The sequence below is a fragment of the Arthrobotrys flagrans genome, assembly GCF_004000055.1.
Source record: "Arthrobotrys flagrans strain CBS H-5679 chromosome Unknown unitig_15, whole genome shotgun sequence".
Lineage (NCBI taxonomy): Eukaryota > Fungi > Ascomycota > Orbiliomycetes > Orbiliales > Orbiliaceae > Arthrobotrys > Arthrobotrys flagrans.
This window is the reverse complement of record NW_027137545.1, coordinates 2,302,326-2,321,356: the sequence shown is the minus strand read 5'-3', so window position 1 is coordinate 2,321,356 and position 19,031 is coordinate 2,302,326. Positions and strand designations below refer to the sequence as shown.

At 46.4% G+C, this 19,031-nt stretch overlaps 4 protein-coding genes across 4 annotated transcripts; 1 reads left to right on the top strand and 3 right to left on the bottom strand.

The window, feature by feature from the left end:
* Positions 1 to 3,549: 3,549 nt before the first annotated feature.
* DFL_000599 (uncharacterized protein) lies at positions 3,550 to 5,196 on the top strand (the record flags this gene model as incomplete). The annotated part of the gene is made up of 3 exons (XM_067635331.1): positions 3,550 to 3,625; positions 3,776 to 3,958; positions 4,025 to 5,196. The coding sequence occupies 3 exons, from the start codon at positions 3,550 to 3,552 to the stop codon at positions 5,194 to 5,196; spliced, it is 1,431 nt and encodes a 476-aa protein (XP_067495141.1).
* Positions 5,197 to 7,352: 2,156 nt separating this feature from the next.
* Positions 7,353 to 7,822, bottom strand: DFL_000598 (uncharacterized protein; the record flags this gene model as incomplete). Its single annotated transcript, XM_067635319.1, has 3 exons — positions 7,353 to 7,474; positions 7,567 to 7,724; positions 7,812 to 7,822. The coding sequence occupies 3 exons, from the start codon at positions 7,820 to 7,822 to the stop codon at positions 7,353 to 7,355; spliced, it is 291 nt and encodes a 96-aa protein (XP_067495140.1).
* Positions 7,823 to 12,462: 4,640 nt separating this feature from the next.
* Positions 12,463 to 14,980, bottom strand: DFL_000597 (uncharacterized protein; the record flags this gene model as incomplete). Its single annotated transcript, XM_067635308.1, has 8 exons — positions 12,463 to 13,662; positions 13,713 to 14,210; positions 14,266 to 14,473; positions 14,524 to 14,558; positions 14,624 to 14,689; positions 14,743 to 14,800; positions 14,872 to 14,903; positions 14,960 to 14,980. The coding sequence occupies 8 exons, from the start codon at positions 14,978 to 14,980 to the stop codon at positions 12,463 to 12,465; spliced, it is 2,118 nt and encodes a 705-aa protein (XP_067495139.1).
* A 433-nt stretch (positions 14,981 to 15,413) lies between these two features.
* On the bottom strand, positions 15,414 to 16,964 carry DFL_000596 (uncharacterized protein; the record flags this gene model as incomplete). The annotated part of the gene is made up of 1 exon (XM_067635295.1): positions 15,414 to 16,964. The coding sequence occupies one exon, from the start codon at positions 16,962 to 16,964 to the stop codon at positions 15,414 to 15,416; it is 1,551 nt and encodes a 516-aa protein (XP_067495138.1).
* Between the last annotated feature and the right edge of the window lie 2,067 nt (positions 16,965 to 19,031).

The window sequence follows — 19,031 nt, the reverse complement described above, 5'->3', positions numbered from 1 at the left end:
TGCGCAAGATTGCAAGAAACCTCGGTATTGTACGCACAGATATCGCGACTTTGATAGCGAGCTCTACAAATATGTAGTTGAAGATTTTCCCGTAAATCATAAATTAAATTTCACTTTTTCCGGTAAATATTCTTGAACACTTTTCGATCTCAATGTGAGAAAGAGCCCAGAGAAACACCAAGGCGCCAGCCACAGAATCTCCATGGAAGCAAGCTATCGCCACACTCACCGATCAGACGAGGTGCAAAGCCTCATTCCCAATCCTTGGCTAAACTTTGCGTTGTGTTGGGGATTTCCCAACAGGTCTCGCAATTTAGGAAAGTTGTGCCGGATTGTCACCACACCCTCAGGCAATTCTTGCCACTTTCTATAGTTGCAACATTGGCCCCCATTGCATCGGCATCTGGGATTGATTAATCCAAACGGTCGATGGCTAGCCGCCAACTCATTACTTACGTATCGGATGGCGGTTGACGGGACCCAAATCGACAGTTGCAGCCGATCCGAAGCCATGTCGTGAACTGGAAGCTCGATCACTGGCACACACATCAGTGGCGCCGTTACCAATTGTGAGACGGCTTCTGACACGGCATGTAAGCCGCCGATGTAATATATAGATGAGGTAAGAAGGTTTAGTATTGATTCAATTATTTATGTTTTACCTTCTGTTTCTTCGTATTTTTCTGGTGCAGGGTTTTCCTCGTAATTAAAGCCTATAACAACGAGGCACGCCCGAGGAATTTCTCATATATCGGAAAGACTCAAGCTTAAACAATACGGTTATATGCTTTCTGTCGGATTTCCGTTGATTTGCCTGGGTGTTGGTGCTGCGATATGGCTTCGAGGATTCTCCAGCCCAATTTGCCTGAATTGACTTTTCTAGAAGCTGGAGATTGGATGTTTCCTTCCCCAGGGATTTCCGTCGGCTGACTAGGATTCGATACCATCTTCCCCAGACTGCGAAATCGGACTACCTCCAAAATGGAAAACCTAATGCTAAGGGCTATGCTAAGGGTTGATAAGGATTGTGCTTCCGAAAAGTAATGAGGGATGCCTATCATATCGTATCATGTGCAAATTTTACTGCGGTCCGTCGACGGCTCCATCACAATGGTCAGCGCATCGATTCGTGCCGAACCCACACCTTTTTGGGATCAACTGAGCATGGGGTACGGAAACAAAGATCATGCTGGCTCTGAATATGATGAGATGACTGCCCTGAATGAATCCCGTTTGGAATTTCTTCTAGACGGCCCGGAAAAATGTGTCGTATCTCTCTTCTCAACCCTTTGTCGAGATCTTAAGACCCTTCATTGCTCACTGCTATCGAACATCCTGATTCGTCGGGTGGACGGAATAATACAGCGGTAGGTGGCATTCTCTTATTTGCCAGGAAGGTCCGGTCTATGAAGAATCATCGATGGAATGAACGCCACTTTCCTTGTCCCCTCATTTTCTAATACGCTATTCGCACTTGGATGCATTCTGCACTTCAGAGATTAGGAGACCGTAGTCAGCATGAATTGAACCTGAAGCTACCGGCATAATGGTGGATGGGATGCCGCCGGCGACAGATTCGGTTAGCTCGGGTTATGAGGAAAAACCTGACGTGCGAAAAGGTGGGTACCTTTCAAGTGCTCACACATGTCAAAACGACATAAGCTACCAAACGGGACTAGAGATATGGAATTAGAAACTACATCCCATAGTAGGCAAGCGGCACGGAGGGAAATCGGCCAGGGCAGAAACGTTAGCTAACCATTAAGCTCTGACATACAACACCAGCCAGCTCTCTAACCAAGGTCATCTGCTTCATGGATGCTGGTAGCTGAAGTACTCGTCGGTGATATACTATGAACATATACGAAGTATATACAGGTACCGAAGTCGAAGTGGGTTATGTCGATGCTGGCACGATATATTTTTTTCTTCCCAACATATGGGCTCATGTGCTCAGAATTTGCATCGCTTGGATTGTAAACTCCAGGACGAAGGCGAAATTCAGAATTAATAAACGGTGTCAGTTTTTTTTTGGGTTCATGACATCTTCCTGATTCGTATTCCTGTTCAGGTATATTCTTACGTATGCGAAGTCAGTGGTTTTTCATTCCAAAGGTCAACAACCTGGAAAACATGGAAGGACCCTCCGCTGCCATATGGTTCTTTACTGGACACCCGGAGTTTGGTTGCTTATTACATGTCGAGTCACCGAGGAAGACCCCGTAAGAAACGTAAGGAACATAGTTGTCGCGTCGTGATGTTACTCGATCTCATAATTTAATATTTGTGAACGTAATGACATCCCACGGATCGTGAAAAATTTCCCCAACGTCTAGAAGGATTTGCTTCTTGAAGCTGCAAGTTGTCAGCCTTCTTTGTCCTTCTTTTTCCCTATTACGCGCTGCGCTTCGGTGGTGTGTGGATTCAACGATGTGTTGGACAGAGCTAGTTACGTTAGAGAATACTGAGGCGGACCCTTAACTCGATCGAACAGAAAATTCGGCCGCTTCTGCATGACCTTACATACACGATTCTTGGAACTGCAGACGGACTGACAGCCGTGCCTATAGAATTGCAGTTGCAGTCGGCGCTGTTGCAGCTGCATCGAGGGTCCCCTTGGTGATACTGTCGTGATGATGCGCCTCTCAAAAGAAGGCAAGTCATAATCTCGCCTACTTTACCACTAACTGTAAGTAATCGAGGTACGTCCTGAACTCTCTAGGGATCCAACCAACTAGAGCTAACCACCGCGGCCTAGTTTTGATTTTTTCAAGTTCGCTTGTTTATGGGGCCACCCCTTCTCCTTTGCTCCTGTTTCTATTTCTTTCCTTGCCTTTTCTCCTTCTGCCATTTCTAGATATTCTTTTGTTCTTTCCCCCTCCTTTCTAACTTACCTCTTAACCCAACCTATTTCTCTATTGTTGACAGCCTGAATACTCAGGCTCGCCCGCAAGTACTGAGGTCCCATTCGGTGGTTAGTTCCATACGCTTTGCGGTGACCCGTGTCCTCGAGGCCGGCACCAACCTGTTGCTAAGGCACAGGATTGCTTTTTCGCACTCTTCCACTCTATACCTTATTTCTGGCTGGTCGTCCGCCGCCTCCACCTCCACCACCACCTCCTTCCTCCGATCCCGTTTTTCCCTGATCGCAGCTTAATATCCGGCAAAAGAGTGTACGATGATCCAATACACCTGGGAGTCCCTCGACGTTTTTTAGCGTCCATTTTCCTATTTTTTGTCTTGTGTTTCCACTTTCATAAATCTTTTTTTATATTGCCCGGGGTAGTTTACAGTGGAACTGGCGTTCAAACGGAAAGCACCTGTAAATCATCGAATCTCATTATCTTTTTCTCCAACCGTGAAAAGGCCGCCATCAGCCTCCAGACACAATCGACAGAACTACTAAATAACAACCGCCTTGTCGAACAAGATTCGGTTTCGAAAGTCCGGCTTGATATCATCTTGTATCTTCTCTTTTAACACCCACACGTATATAGAATTTGGTGGTGAACGTCTAGACGTTCACACTCGCAAGTTACTCCAACAACTATGTTTGTGGATGGGAAGAAATATGCATGTGACGCTTGCGTCCGAGGGCATCGCGTGAGCGGATGCAATCACAATGGTATGTATTCCCACCCTCTTTGTGGTCGAGACTTTCGCCGTTCAGCCTTTCGAAAGCTTTCGTTACGAGCCTTGCGACGTTGTACGGCACTGCTTGGCTTTATGCGAGGCTGCGAATAAGTACTTTGAGCTAACTATAAGGCAAAATTAGACCGTCCATTGCAAGAGATTGCAAAAAAGGGACGTCCGGTATCACAGTGCCAGCACTGTCGAAGTCTGAGAAAGTCGCGTTCGTCTCACGTCAAATGCGACTGTGGGGAAAAGACTAAGGGAGCCCCGAAGCACCACTATATAAACGAGAACGGGAAGCTCGTAGAACTGGACGAGTCCAAAGGTGACAAATATTCCCCATTTTAACTGAAAGGTTCGCTTTGCTAATTGTTATGTCGATGATGAAAAGGCTCGCATTGCCAATGCCCACACGGCGGCCGATGCACTTGTTCTATCAAAAAGGAATATCTGGAGTGCGTACCGGAAACCACTAGCACACCAGGCTCCTCGACTTCCAGCGAGGGGCCACGGGTGAAGCCACGGCTTCAATCGACACAATCCGAGAGTAGCCTGACTCGCTTCACAAATGGACATCATAGAGTGATTCATAGGCATCACTCCTCTCATGGAAGTGCCCCATATCATATTCCGATTCACCATCATCATACACCTGCCAGCGATAGCCATGACAATATAACGCCGGAAGTGGATCTTTCGTCTTCCCATGGGCATATCATTATGCCCTCTGACCCAGAAGATGTACCGACTGCATATCAAAGATCTAGTTTAAGCCGACAAATCAAATCCGAAACTGGTTCGCCCTCAGTAGCATCATCTGGATACCAGGAAGGCAGCGACTCGACACTGCCCCCAAATCTGAGCCGCACGATCTCTGAATTCAACTTGAATGGATCTCGTGGGGTTTTCGATCTCTCGTTGCGAACCACGGATTTACCAGCCTTTGATACCCCGGACTACTCCGCCCGCGAATTTTACTTTTCTGCCGTTGACTCAGAAGCAGGGCTCCCATTCTCGACATTCAACCCCCCAAACTCAGCGACATGGCCATACGAGACAAGTTTCGACAACTTTTGTGAGGTGCCGCCTGGACTTACTCAATCTGTCTCTGGAGACGATTCTGAGGTTGAGAATTGGGCTTACCCCACGCTTCCCAGCCCTGTACACAACATCACCCCTGGATATCTAAATGGACCCTTCTCTGCGGAGTCTTCCGACTTTTACGAATCTGATCACCATGACGGCCTTAGTACAGTGTCTTCGAGAGTAGGACTTGCCAACATTGCTACCCTCCCGCAACCCGACCTTGGATCCATGGAAAGCTACTTGAACACCGGCTTTGACGGCAGCACCTTTAACCTAGGTGTCCAGGAAGGCGTTCCCTTGGCTGAAATTAGTTTTGAAGATATCCGACCAACAGCATACGAGGACGGCAAAACCATCTCTTCGGCCGAAATTGGAACTGAACGCGGGTCGCACCTCTTCGCAGATTCCGAGGTTCTAATGATGATTCCTGTAACAACCCAAAATGTACCCCTTCCTCCAGAATTCGAAGCTCGGTAGCATTGCCCGCCTCCAGAGTCATTAGCCAAGTCCTGGTTTTTTTTTTTGGTCCTTACGCCTTGACACGCCAATTTCAACGGGACTGGATCACTAAAAGTTTTTGCTTTCTTCACGTTTGTTTAGCTTTTTTCCGTTTTGCTTGACCGCCCCTCTCTTTTATTGTCATTTTCGTTTAAAGCAAACATACCACCTTCATTAGACTTGTTTTTTGTTTTTGGAAAGCACAACTTTTTGATTGTAGTATCTCTGTACCCGTTGTCAGATCACTTTTTTTGAGATACCTGTGTTTATTTTTTTAGCAGGGTCAAACTTTGGTGTCAGTTGATTCATGTCTTTGGTGTAGCACTGCTACCGCTTTGTCTGCAATTCTGTTTAGATTACGATACTTTTTCATTGGGTACATCCGAAGCGTCCTCCCCTTTCTTCTAGAATACAAGATTTTCTACGTTTTTTCTTTTCCCTTCGCGGGGAATCAAACGTTCGAGAACCTCATCCCCTCCACACTTTTCATTGCTTTCCGCGGGGAAAGGAAGGCAAATCTTTAACCGAAGCAGGCACCGGGTCGAGGATCATGTTTTCATGGGATTGGGGTCGAAGACTCACAGGCATGGCGGAACCTTTTTTTTTTTTTTTTTTGTTTTTTTTTTTTTTTTCTTGGTGAGATTCGGGCCTTAGTTGTCTGTTCACATGGGAGGATTGAGTGTACCTTCTCATAGGGGTTTGATAGTAGAGCTTACACGATGCCATCCGTCATTGCCACAGCTTTGTGTGTGTTCATTCCCGCGCCTGCGTGGTTGTGTCCTCATCGTGTGTGCCTATGATTTGAATTATCCTTAGGGGTTTAACCGTCCTTGTCTAGAACCACGACATCAGGTAAAAGAAATTGAATCCCATCGAGCAAAAATTCGCCCCCGCTAGCCGTCTCGGCAACCACCAGAACACCATGGCCATGTCAGCTCTGCCCAGCGCCTGTTCCGATGCACCACCCACCGAAAATGTCTTACACAGTCCGATTTTATTTCCACCGATGTACACATACTTCTTTCCTTTTTTTTTATTTATATTTTTTTATTTTTTATATTTTTTTTATAGTTTTTGGATTTCAAGTGAGGCTTTCTGTTTCTGCGCTCTGGTGGCCTTTCTCATAGATTTTCCCATTTCGAAATTTCCCGGCTTTTGATAGAATGGCGCCCCGGAGTTATTATTTCCTTTACAGCCAAAATTTGAAAGCTCACCCGCTTCAGAATTTCGGCCTGATACCAAAAACAGCATTTTGTTTCTTTTCCTTTTTCTTGCATATACTCCCTGTACAATTACAACAATTATTCCGAGTATTTTTTCTTTAGCAAAAAACCAGAAGCATGGACTATGCGGTTGTGGGAACGAAAACAAGGCCTGACCCGACAAATACCGATACGATAACTATTCTGGAGCACTCCTCCGTTCAGGCGAGATCGACATCCTTTACGATCCTTCCATCCGCATAATATTTTAATATAAACGTACTCCAGACAGGGTGGAAACATCGTGACATGAGCCCATCATATCATTCGAATCGTAGCGTCCCCATTTCTGATGAACTAATCCGAAGCCGAGGTCCCACATGACGCCTCCATAATTTATAGTTCCACACTTGATGCTTCAAAATGGCCATCAGATCGTCTGTGGAAAACCAGCAACAATCGTAATCTGAAAGAAACCCTTTTGCTTGCAGGTTCACAAACAGTAGCGTAAAACATTGTTAATCTAATTCCAGGTCACGATGATATCCACGAGTCACGCAAGGTCTGCTGTCTCCTAGCACTCACACTAATGCAGCTTTCATGTCGCAACGTGCACAGCTTATCGAATCGCGGAAGCTCCCGATTGCAGAAGCTTCCAGCGCTCCTCTCAGCTCCTGACAGTTACCCGACCGGCTGGAAAAACCGAAGAGGGGAGTTTACTGCATGCTCTGCATTTTGGATCCTCGCGGATTGGTATTTTAGTGAATGGGAAGGGGGATTTCTAGTTGTTCAGTGATTGATGCTATCTCTTCGTATTCTTTTCCCACCCCGCTAGCCAGGCCTATTTGACCCCGCCTCGATTGAACTTTAGTGTTGAAAACCTGATATCAAAAGGGACACGTCTAGACATTTCATTCGCAATGAATATCTCGATCAGACGATGCGGGAACTCCTCAGTGGACAAGCATTTGCATTACATAGACAGACGAGCGCCCAACTTTCCCCCCAAACCAACAGGAATAAAGGTCTGTCAAGGGGGAGCGGATCCGGCTTGCCTGGATTGTGTTAACGAACTTGAAGGGCCATTTCAGGCCGAAGGCCAGCTGGTTTACTCGGTCGGACTCGGGCTAAACACGGCATTACGCACCAGTAAAACAACAGTTTCTCAGGTCGTACAAGGCTGTATTTTTTAGGAGTATTTTTTGGTAATCGGTTTCGCAGATCGTGGTCGTTTGTGCAGGTTGAGGTGCCTTAAAGGCCATCGCAGTTGCCCATATCGGTAGGCTCCGGTAGTCGTTTAGGTACCTGGAGATACTTGGCTATTTAGTCCATGCATTCGTTTTCCAATTTTTGGTCAGCATAAGGCACACCTAGCGAGGGTCTGAATTTTACACTATGATCATGGTTCTTCCTAGAACGTATTTCTGTAATGTCGACGGCCGAGATTTTACTGCGGACCGCGTGAACCTTCAATGTAATCAAGAAGGCGTCCAATTGATAACTTCAAGACATGCTTTTTCGCTGGTGAGACAATGGCAAATTATGCTGGTGTCGGAAATGCTACCATGCTTACTAGTGCCTACAAAGGCAAAGATAAACGATACCATCTATCATAATCATCCGAAGCTCGTAATACAAAACCTAAAAGACGATTACGATTTCATCCGATGTCTGAGCCACGAAACTTTGCCATACCATGAACAGTTTTCAACTTAAATGTGGCTGTCAACGTTAAACTTTCTTTCCTCTCGATGTGTAGAAACGGCATCGGAATGGTCTGACCGAGGTTGTGCTCTAATAAACGTGGTTCGTTTTATGCCGTATCACATTTTCACAACATCAATCTCGTACCACAGCTGGGGTTTTTTCCTCGGACCTGGGAAAACTTCTCTTAATCCTCGATGTGAGCCGCTCTGACCGATTTCGAGGCCAGAGTTCGAAGGGTGCCGGTTCAAAAACCTGGTTTAATTCGTAATTTAAGCAAGCGACGTTCGCACTCCTAATCATACAGAATGATTGGAGTAGGTGTACTCCCATCTGCTTATAGAAACTCAGCCAAACTTACCCCTCGTTGTCGGCAAGCCGGGCATAACCCCTCCAAACTCTCAATATATGTATGTAGTGTGTCAGCACAACCCTGTAGCAGCTAGCATCTTATCCAATATCCTAAATGCCGCATACAAAAATTAGACATCTGCTTAAAGCATGCATTTCTATGTATCTAAATGTACGGTCTTTTTCAAAATCTTGATAACGGTAAATATTTTGCAATTTTTGGGTTCGTTTACATCATGATGCAGGACGAGATAAGTATACGAAAAATTTCAGCACCAAGATCTGGTAGACACGTCGCCTATCTATAGTAATCGCCGCTAGTAAAAGCACCGAAGGCATTGTACATATATGTAAGGTAGACTCGTCTTGTCGCAGGATACGACCCTACAACTTTTAATATTGCAATGTCGAGATGGTGGGGAGATGTGTTGTCAGCCGATGGGTGGGTTAATAGTTACGCTGCGGGACGACCTGATCCAGTCTTTTCGAGGCAATGAGGTGTTAACGTCGAAGAAGGAGGCGGCTTCGAAGTTTCCGGTGAAATGAAGTTGATGGAGACACCCGAAATAGCCTTGGGAATAAAAGGATGAAGTGCCGTTAGCTGCATTCGAAATCTCATACTTCAAAGCACTTTGACGAAAACACTGGCACTAGGGATTTTTGTCGACATGTCCCGCAGCTCGTTTACCAAGTTACCCCGCTATCCCAGGGATGCCAGCTGGTATACTGAGGGGCCACGACATCGAACATCGATATCTGCAAATGGAGCCTCATAAAACCATTCGTTGTTTTCCTAATCACGGGCCACGACATCACCGTGCACGAACCTCTCTAACGCGCGGAGGATATGATTCCGAAAGCACCTTCATTTTTGGAATGCAGGCTGAATCCATGGTACGATCTTGATTCAGCACAATTGAAAATGGGTTCATGCTCTCAAGATCTAATTCGGAAAACCCGCCTAAATTCTGAAATACCAAACACCCGGGTGCTTCAACGGTATCCGGGGCATCCCTTCATTGTCGTCCGAAATCTGGGGTTAAGGATTGACCCATTTGGTTAGTGTTTTAATGGAAGTTCTTTGGCCGTTAAACCCTTAAACCTATTCTTCAAGAACATACGGATATCCAAGCCATATGGCTAATCCTAAGAAACTCAATCGTCCGTGCTTTCATCTTGCATGCGCGGATTCTCTGGCAAAGTCTGCCTGCCATTGTTGCGATACTCCGTCAAACAAGGGCGCTATTTTTAATTGCTAGATTGGAATACTTTTGCCGTCTTCTTTAGGCGTTCTTGGAGCGCAATCCTCAAAACGAGTCTAATTGATTGGCTTAATGGCATTACCCCCAACTCGAGGGCGCCGGCGACAATATTTCAAGCCTATAGACAAAAATACACCGTGCACTTACTGGCATATGCGGCCTTTGAGCCTATCCGTTGCTCATGTGGGTCTTGTATTGGAGCCAGAATAAACTCAGGCTCGATTGTGTTGAAATGCCAAAATGCAACAGGCACGTGTGGTATACATCTAATTGGTCAGTGCGTGCGGTCTCCGATGGCTTTCCGGTGCCCTGGTTTAGTGTCGGGTATATTGTTCTTTGGTGTTCTGTTTGAACGATTTGCCACTATTCTGCTGCATGGCTTACGAGAGAGAAACTGAATATTCAAATCCGAGACATTCGATCTATACGATTACGATGTGGATTTGAAATGAAAGGTCAGATTGGTTCCGAAGAGACACCTAAGCTTGTCATTCGTATATCAAAGTTCAGCGAACATAAATGATCATGATATGGCATGGCATGACCATTGTTCCATTGCAACCCAGCGTCTGGTCCGAACCACCCTTGCCCGCCTCCTCAGAATTCCAAACCCTCGTTCTTTCCCTCCACCTTCAAACTCCGAAGTCTCCCCATTCCATGGCGCCATGAATCCTAAAATGACAGCGCTTAGCGAATTAGCCTGTCCCGTTCCCTGTTGGTATCCATCACCTCCACCATCTTTCGCCGGTCCTGATTTGCATTTCTTTTTTGCTAATATAATTTGTGTTTGGCTTTTCGCGATATCAGACTTCTTATGCCTGAAGGGTGTGTGCGTGTCCTGGTTCAATTCGTATAGCCGATATACCATATCCACTTCTGGCACTTCTCGTGTGTGCGCCAATGTGCGGCACAGATGGGCCGACATTTCGTTTGCGGGATAACTAACTTGGCCACTATGATAGATGATCCAGGCTCCTTCTTTTGAGCCGTTAGAGCTGTGTTCTTTGGACTTGGAGTATGCACCGAACCTGGTGGTTCTGTTGCATCCCGTATTCGCTAACAGCTCAAATTTTTTTTTTTTTTTTTCGTCCAATTTGCACCGGCTTGAGCTTGCTAATTATACAGACACACCAATCAATTACCAAATTGTCGAAAGGTCTGAGCTTAGACCACCTCCCTTACGATAACTTTCCTTCCTGGGTAAGGCTCGCCTCGTATACGCTTAAGCATCATAGAATGCCCATTATGTTCTGAATCACAGATGATTACTATTTACTATCACACCCTCTGGTTGCTGCCGAAACGCGAGCTCGCGAGGCGGAATATGCTGTACGACCTATAGGTCATTGTTCGAATCGTTATGCCGACCTTCACACAATTGCACAAGAACGTAACAAACACCAATAAGAAGCATCGCAAAAACCCAACCAATGCACACACGCGGAACAATTTTACCGTCGGCACGACGGCACGTTTTTCCGGCTAAATTCGAAATTTTTTAAAATTTTTTGGCTTCGATTGTTGAACCACATCTTCATTCGTCTTTACATCCCCCATCGGAGTTGGTAGGTGGGATAAAACGGCAAGAGAAGGGTGGTCGCAGGTGCTTAGACGAGATTGCATATAATACATGTCTACTAAAGCTTTACACGAGGGTTACGTTGAGGCAACGCATCTGGCCGTTCAGATGGGTGTGTGTACTTGCAGCCAATGAGTATTCGAAGAGTAATTCAGCCAGCTTAATATCCGTAAGGCTTAGACATCAGAGTGGTTTTGACCGCCGCCGTTCGAAACCTTAACACGGGATAAACTAAAGCTCCCCATATCCGGAGAGGTGCAGAAGCGGCATCGTAACAGCCGTTTTGCTGGGTGGTCTGAGAAACCTAGATACCGCCTTGATTATTTCTAGTGGCGTCTTTCAATTGTCGACAATAAACCTGGAGGATGTGGAGCTTAGAGTGGGTCGCGGAGGACATAAGTGGAGGTGGGGAAACCGCCAGTCGGAAGGATTGGATGGATGGATGGATGGAGCGGCTGGGATGAATTCAACTTGCTGCTCGAGACGACCCTGAAGACCTTGTGAATCCAAGGCGTCTGGAGTAGCCCGTAGACTAGTGCATGTCCCCATTCAGATATCTTGCAGATTGACTCGCTTGCCGGAAGGTGGGTATGCATAGATTAGATGAAGTTTATGCAATTCCGGCTCGCCCAGGATTGCCAATTCACAGAGCTTGAGCTCGAGCACCCGCTCACGCCGATTCACATTCAGAGAGGATTCCGGCGTGGCACTCTCCCGTATCTGATATCGTACCCTTGACCCGATGGTGGGATTTCAGCTGAAGCACGAAACGTCGCACTAGTAGGATACGAAGGGTATCTTTGAGCATTTGCGAACCTTGTCCATGCTGTGGTAGAAGTGGTCATCACTCAAGGCTTAAGAACACGCATCAATCATAACAGGCCGGAGGATGGCAAATCGTCGATGTAAAACTTTTGGAAATCATAATTATCAAATTATATTGTTATCCCATGGTATCATAGATCTATCGGAACAACCCCTAGCCCGAAAACACCCCAGGACCATGACACTCCAATATATTGTTAGCATAAACGCCTGTTTATCCATATCTATCCCTTAAAAGCAGGTGGATCTGAGAAAAAAAACAAAAACAAATTTCATGGGTTGCGGGACATCATGAAGATAGATCATGCTTCGCGCCTTCAACCTATCGCTGTGTATTCTGTCGGGGGGGATTGGAATCCGAAGCTGGAGGTGGGCCCCGAACTTCGTTTTTCAACCGAGATGATGTTGACCGAAGAGGTCGAAGTTTTGGTGGAGGGTCTGGGGAAGACATGGCTATGGGCGATGGATTGGAGGCCCCCCAGCTGACCGGGCTATAATATACTGAGTTTGATGTAAATGCAGGGCTTCTTATGGAGGATTTCGTCGAATGTGCTGGTGAACTGCCTTGGAAAGGGTTCGCCTGTTGTGCGATTGGAAATGTTCGGGGTGACACTCGACTTGGTGAATCTTCTTGCATCCATGAATTATCGTCATCTTCGTGGAAACTGTCCTCGTCTAGCGGAGTGCCACCACGAGTTAAACGGCTTCGGAAGTCGGCCGCTTGTCCTAGCACGGAGACTGTTGGATTAAATTCGACTCCCCGACGCGGGGGGGCGGGCGTGCCAAATGGGTCGAACCCAATCTTCTTCTTCGCGGTTGCTCGTTCTCTCCTCCGACTCTTTTCATCGCTATAGGAGTCCGAGAGAAATAGATTTAATAGTTCATCGTGAACGAATAAATGCGAAGTCTGTTGGTAATTTTGAAGTCCAGTGAGCCTTAACAAACATTCAAGGAGGGATAGAGAGGACAGGCTTGGGTCTGAGAGGCCGGAAATGCCGCGCTGGTAGCTAGTTGATGGCTTTTCTGCAACGGCATTCGGTTTTCTTATCGATACAGCTGTCGAAGGTTGTTTCGGGGGTGGTGTGGTCTGGTTTTCTCGGAGTAAACTTGAAAATCCGGGGATTAGAGATGCAATGCTGTAGTTCGTTTCCTCATGTGGGGCTTTGCCGTCGGATGCTTCTGATTCTTCATCCTCTTCCTCGTCATCTTCGTCGTCTTCATCGCCGTCCGTTGGTTCTTGCCAAAGCTCAAAGGCTAGCCATTCTTTATCGAGATGTTCCGGAAATTCCCACTTTTTGGCATGCGGTTCATGGTGGATTGAGGTGCTACCATCGTGGTGCTGTGCCGAGGGTCCATCGGTTTCGGATAGGCCATCCTCGTCATCATCTCGCTCATAACGACCGATTCTTTCCAATAGATGCCTTGGAGGTTCTGCTAGAGGATTGCGCTTCAGCAGCAATACTGGAGTTATAGAATCAATACCGAGTAACTTCCCGGAGTTGGTGTAGAAAGTCTTGGATATCTTTCGAGGGATTAGATGCGGCGTATATAATTGTAGGATTATGGTCTTACTTGGTGGATTGGCACACGAAGCCGTCTACCAGCCTTTTGAACCTCGTCGTAGGGCTCCCCTTCGTCCTCATGCACACGGCCGTCGTCTAGATCTTCGACAACACGAAGTTCGTATGCATATTCGTCGGTCTTCTCGGCGCCCCGCATGTAGTGCTCGGGTTGATCGGCGGCTCCAAGGTCATTATCGACTTCGCTACCGCCGTAATGTAATGGTACCCTCAATATTTTCACCTTACATTTGAAAGCAACCTCTTGCCAGGTAAACTCGTCTACCTTTGGCCCTGTACGGTGTGCGTGACCGGCAAATAGTTGGTATAGCGTTAACGTGAAAGCGTTTCCGACTTGCCGTTCATGGAATGGGTTTTGCATGTACATTTGGTCTGCAACGGTTAATATCGTGGAAGCTTGGAGGAGACGGGACGGCGACACGCTCTCAGGCATAGCAGTAGAGAGTGAGGCCCCGGATGCCGTGACAGAGAGTGATATTAAGGGTACGGCCTGTCAAATATGGTGGTCAGTGGGATTTTAATGATGTAGACGAATGCAGACTTACATCCTCTATCCGTTTTGTCAGATCCTTGATTTCAGCTATTATTTTCTTGGCCGTATCTTTATCATGCTGGCCCTTCTTGCGAGTGCCTTTGTGCCTTTCTTCAGCTTCTGCGGCGCTGAGTAATCTTTGCCCGAGACTCTCGATATCCTCTCGCAGGCTTTTAGTTAGGGCCATGGCTGATTCTAAGGAAGTATTCCCCCGTGCTGCCCTGTCCTCGAGTTAGTCTCAAGAATATATACCTGACAACGGGGTACTCACAGTATCTCAACAAGGTCTATTGCTGGCGAAATGATCTATCCTCACTGCTCATCAGCATTAGTCCTGAGGCACTCGTCTCTGAACACCAGTTTCAACGGACCTTGATCTTTATATCTAACCGATCCTTCAGCATCGTGATCTCCGCTCGTTCGCTTCCCCTAATCGCCTACGAAATTTAGACTGATTCGCCAAGCATGTTTTCGTTTGGATCTCACTGACGCGTATATATCGGGTGCATTGGCCTATCGCGAAGCTGCTAGCTACACCTATACCAGAGCTACCGCGTATATTCTTAGCCTGGATTCGAGACGGGCACGTTTCTGGAACCGAGGGTTATCAAGGGTATACCGTATTGCAAAAGTGACAGTTTGCGATGCGATCTGAAGTTAAAAATCTGTTAGCAGATAGCTACCCCCCTTTGAGGTTTGTTACCCACCTTTGCTAGGAAATCGTCCATCTTGATTGGGAAGTTCGTCGGTTCCGAAGCTGACTATCGAGGTATGATTCGAATTTGTAGAGGAAGAGCCACTAGTTTGGATGTTCCAATAATGCTTTTGGCTTCAAAATTGACGTCGATGTGAATGAGAAAGAGATGTTGTTTTTACGAGGGATGTCGGGCCAAACAAAGAACGAATCTGGCGACGTCACGATAGCTACAACCAAAAGAGCTCAACACAAAAAAAAATGCAACAAAGGAACGGCACTCGCAACTCAAATGGACGTTAGAGAGATCTGAGAGTCTAGTCTAGAAAAGTAGGGGACGGTCGATAAGGTAATTTTCTTGGATTGGATCGGGGTACATGAGGTCAGGTAGCAGGTAAAATGTAATTTGTGAGAAGAAGGAGAAATGTATAAACAGAACGGGGAACGATCGTAGCACCTAGGCTAGTTCAGCGCAGTTCCGAGGATCTAACGACGTGCTTGCGAATCTGTTTCGCGAGTTCGGGGCTGATTTTGACGTAGCGATTGGCCTTTGGATCGTTGATAGTTCTCAAGGAATCTCGTGAAGCGATTGACATCATGTTCATTGCTGAGATAAACTCCTTGAACGGCAAACTTCCACAACCTACGGATCCAGCCGTTTTCAACTTTGTACATAAGGTCTCGCTTAGTCTGGCTAAGGAGTTCGTCATACGCAGCCTTGATCTTTCGCACATCTGGGTTAAGGCGGAAGTCAAAGCGACCGCTAGGAAGCTCGTCAGAGTCTCCATAGTATTCTTCCCAGGCGGGGATATTGGTGACCTGAGGTCCGGCAAGCTCCCAGAGCCAAGAACATGGGCTGCAACGAAGGACTTCGGGAAGATAAACCGCTTCATCCTAATCGATAGTACCTTCGATTTCGAAATCCAGATTGTCGGGTCGACGGCAGGAAGCTCCAATGATGATGCGGGAGAAGAAATCCGGATGATGCAACGCAATGTTTCCTTCGGCTGGCCCCTCAAAAAACTGCGAAGCTTCATGACTTCCAAAATGTCGCGGAGTTCTTCGAAAAGGTGTAGGTAGACTTTCTGCATTGGCTCAGAGTTGCCAGTGAAAATGCCCCCATTCTTGATGATGGTAATCCAATTGTTGAACATTCGCATGACAGTATAGACGAACCTACTCGGTTTGACTGGGAGCCTGTGCTGACGGCCGGTGATGAAATCTAGAGCCACGAACTTGAAATCCTTGGGGATATCTGGCTGAAAGGTTCGTTTGACCGGCGCTCTTGATAGTGTCGAAGATGTTGAGCTGCTCAGCGACGAGGCGAGCAACATGCTCCTTTTTTGCTTGACAGTCAGACTTCCATAGATGTCTTCGAGACGAAACCCTGGAAGGCGTTCAAGCAACATGAAAGGAACGCTCATTGAGTTCCAGGGAGTCAAGTCATAGGCGATAACAACTGGGATGTTGAGACCAAGTCGGCTTAGTTCCGTAAGGATGGCGTAGTTGTCCACAATCTCGGGATCAGTTTTTCCTGGAGATGGCCAACGGCAGGCGCGAAAAACAGCTTTGACTTCGGTATCATCTCCTTGGGGCTCGAAGAATACCTTGTCATTGATCTTGCATATTTCCCCTGCAGGCCAATCGAGGCGAATACCGGCAACACGATTGTTGCCACCACCTTTCATTCGACCGACCATGCTGAGATTGACTTCGCATGGGATGATGCCAGTCATGAGCTTGAAGAGCCTCGGCTGAAAGTGTTTGAAAGCCTCTTGCCCGTAATAGTTGGTAGACGAAGTGGAGGCTGTGTCAATGGAAGCAAGGACATCGCTTTCAGTGATATTTTGCTCGTCCGTTGCTTCGATAGTGTTGATCCACTGCATAACCAGTTGCATATTTTCAACTGGCTCCTGATTCTCTTCGGCCTGCTTGACCTCTTTGTAATCTTTGGTGTAACCTTCAAGAGGGGCAGGTTCGTACTCTCCTTTACCGGAGGGTAAAGGAACGGCTGACATCGTGACGATTGTGATAGGTTGATGAAAGATTGCGTGAAGGTAGGTGGTTCTAATGAAGCGTTGAAGTTGGAAGGGAAGGAGAGCATCCTCTGGTTTGGTCTTGGAGCTTGCAATGTAGTTTATGGATGAAAGATGTTTGTATAAACACCTGCTGCTGAGGAGGCTGCTTGAATGCACTTAACTGCACAACTTGGACTCAGTGGCACGAGTGATATCAATCACAAAGGTATCCCACTGAGGTCTGTGAAGTTTTCCCTAGTAACAACGTTCATATTTCTCTTCTGATGTAGCAGTATCAAGATTGGAGATAGTAAAGTGCTGGAGTAGATAGCCCTTAAAAGTATCTTTGATTGATCCGTGAATTCATGACTTTGCTGGAAGGATCCAAGTAATTTTATATATTGTAGTATCACGATATCATCAGACTCTAAGTACCAAAACTAGATGGGCTTCACAATAAATCTACAAGCTACGTAGTTTGGTACTCATCTCGTAATACTTTAGCACATCAGCTTCGTGTTTAAACGTTTCTTATCTTTTTTTTGTTAACAGAGGTATCCAATCCTATGTGATATTAAGAACCTGTCACCAATCTCTCACCTCATGCAATCAACTCATCCACCAGCCCTCAAGTCTATCGAACCTTCAAGCCTATTAAATCTTCCCGAGCTCTCAAATTAAACCACCAGCCATCAACTCTCCTCTTGGAAAGGAGATAGAAGCTGCCAGATACAAGGCTCAGAAGCCTTACAACCAAGCTTCGAGCATTACGCTGGCTTTCCAAGGGGTTGATGAGTCCTCGCAGCGACGCTAGAGGCGTCGAGCCAGCAGGAGCAATGGAGAACCGGCTCCTAAGAAGAGGAGGCACCAAGAGCTGCTCCCATACGAGGGAGATGCCATATGATGCATCTTTTGTAATATTCGGGTATGTTGGATTATCGAGACACCCCGGAATATAAACGATGATTTATTTATTCGCTCTATACTAAACAATTCTAGTAGTCTTTGAAGTTTGCCGAACATGGGATATCTAAGCAGTTGCAGGCAGCTTGTGGCGTTTTAGGGGCATTTATGAGTATGTAACCACTCCCTTTGCACGACCGTCGAATTTTGAATAAGTTAGATGGCCAACATATTGAAGGTCGACTAAAGAACTCCCGTGATACTTACTATAGCCCTCTGGGCCTGATGTTACCGAAGCCACTTATAGTTTATAATTGGAATTTTTTGTGCATACTTCTATCCAGAATCTTTTGGCTCGGCCTATCCTCTTCGCCCTAGATGTCGTAAGTTTGTGTTCTTCTTCAGTATTTCTTTATATCAGGATCACTAACTTCGATGGGCTGTACTTATTCCTTTCCCATGACTAATGTAAACTCAATGTTATCTATTGTTGATACAGGGTCCTAGCTTGCATTGACGGTTTTATAATATCAATCCCTGCCTGGTCGACACGAGCCCTAAAGTCTAGGTACACGAGTCGAGGGATATTATATGAAGCCTCCATTACATTCGACCTCTAGCTATCTTAACTCTAGCTATCTTCACACTGAGCAAGCTACACGTACCAGCCCCCTACAATATAATGGCGCAACGGATACCCCAGCATCGTTACTACCTATCTAAAATGTTGGATCTAGCAAAATGCCACACGCTACACACTAACCACTTAACACTGTCGGAACCCTCGATAAGCTTATATGTTGGCGAATAGGCTACCATTAGGCAGCCTCCATCGAATCTGAGCTAGTTTAACTGATGTTCTAGGTTTAGATCGCGGAAATTCCGCAACTCCTATTCGATTGGTCCGACCGGTGTTTACGACCGTAAACGCTGAGAAAGGAAAACGGTCTCGTGCGCGCAACGATTAATATTCTGGACCCTGAATATTGTTGGCAGGATTCTCGAACGGAATTTCAAGGGGACCATTTCGTCATTAAGGATGCCTTGGAGCTGAGTAGAGTCGTATCTGTATGTGTCGCGATATCGGGACGGAATGAAACAGTGGTAAATGTTCCTATGGACTTCTACAACTAAGCGAGATAGGTATGCTCATGAATCGAGATC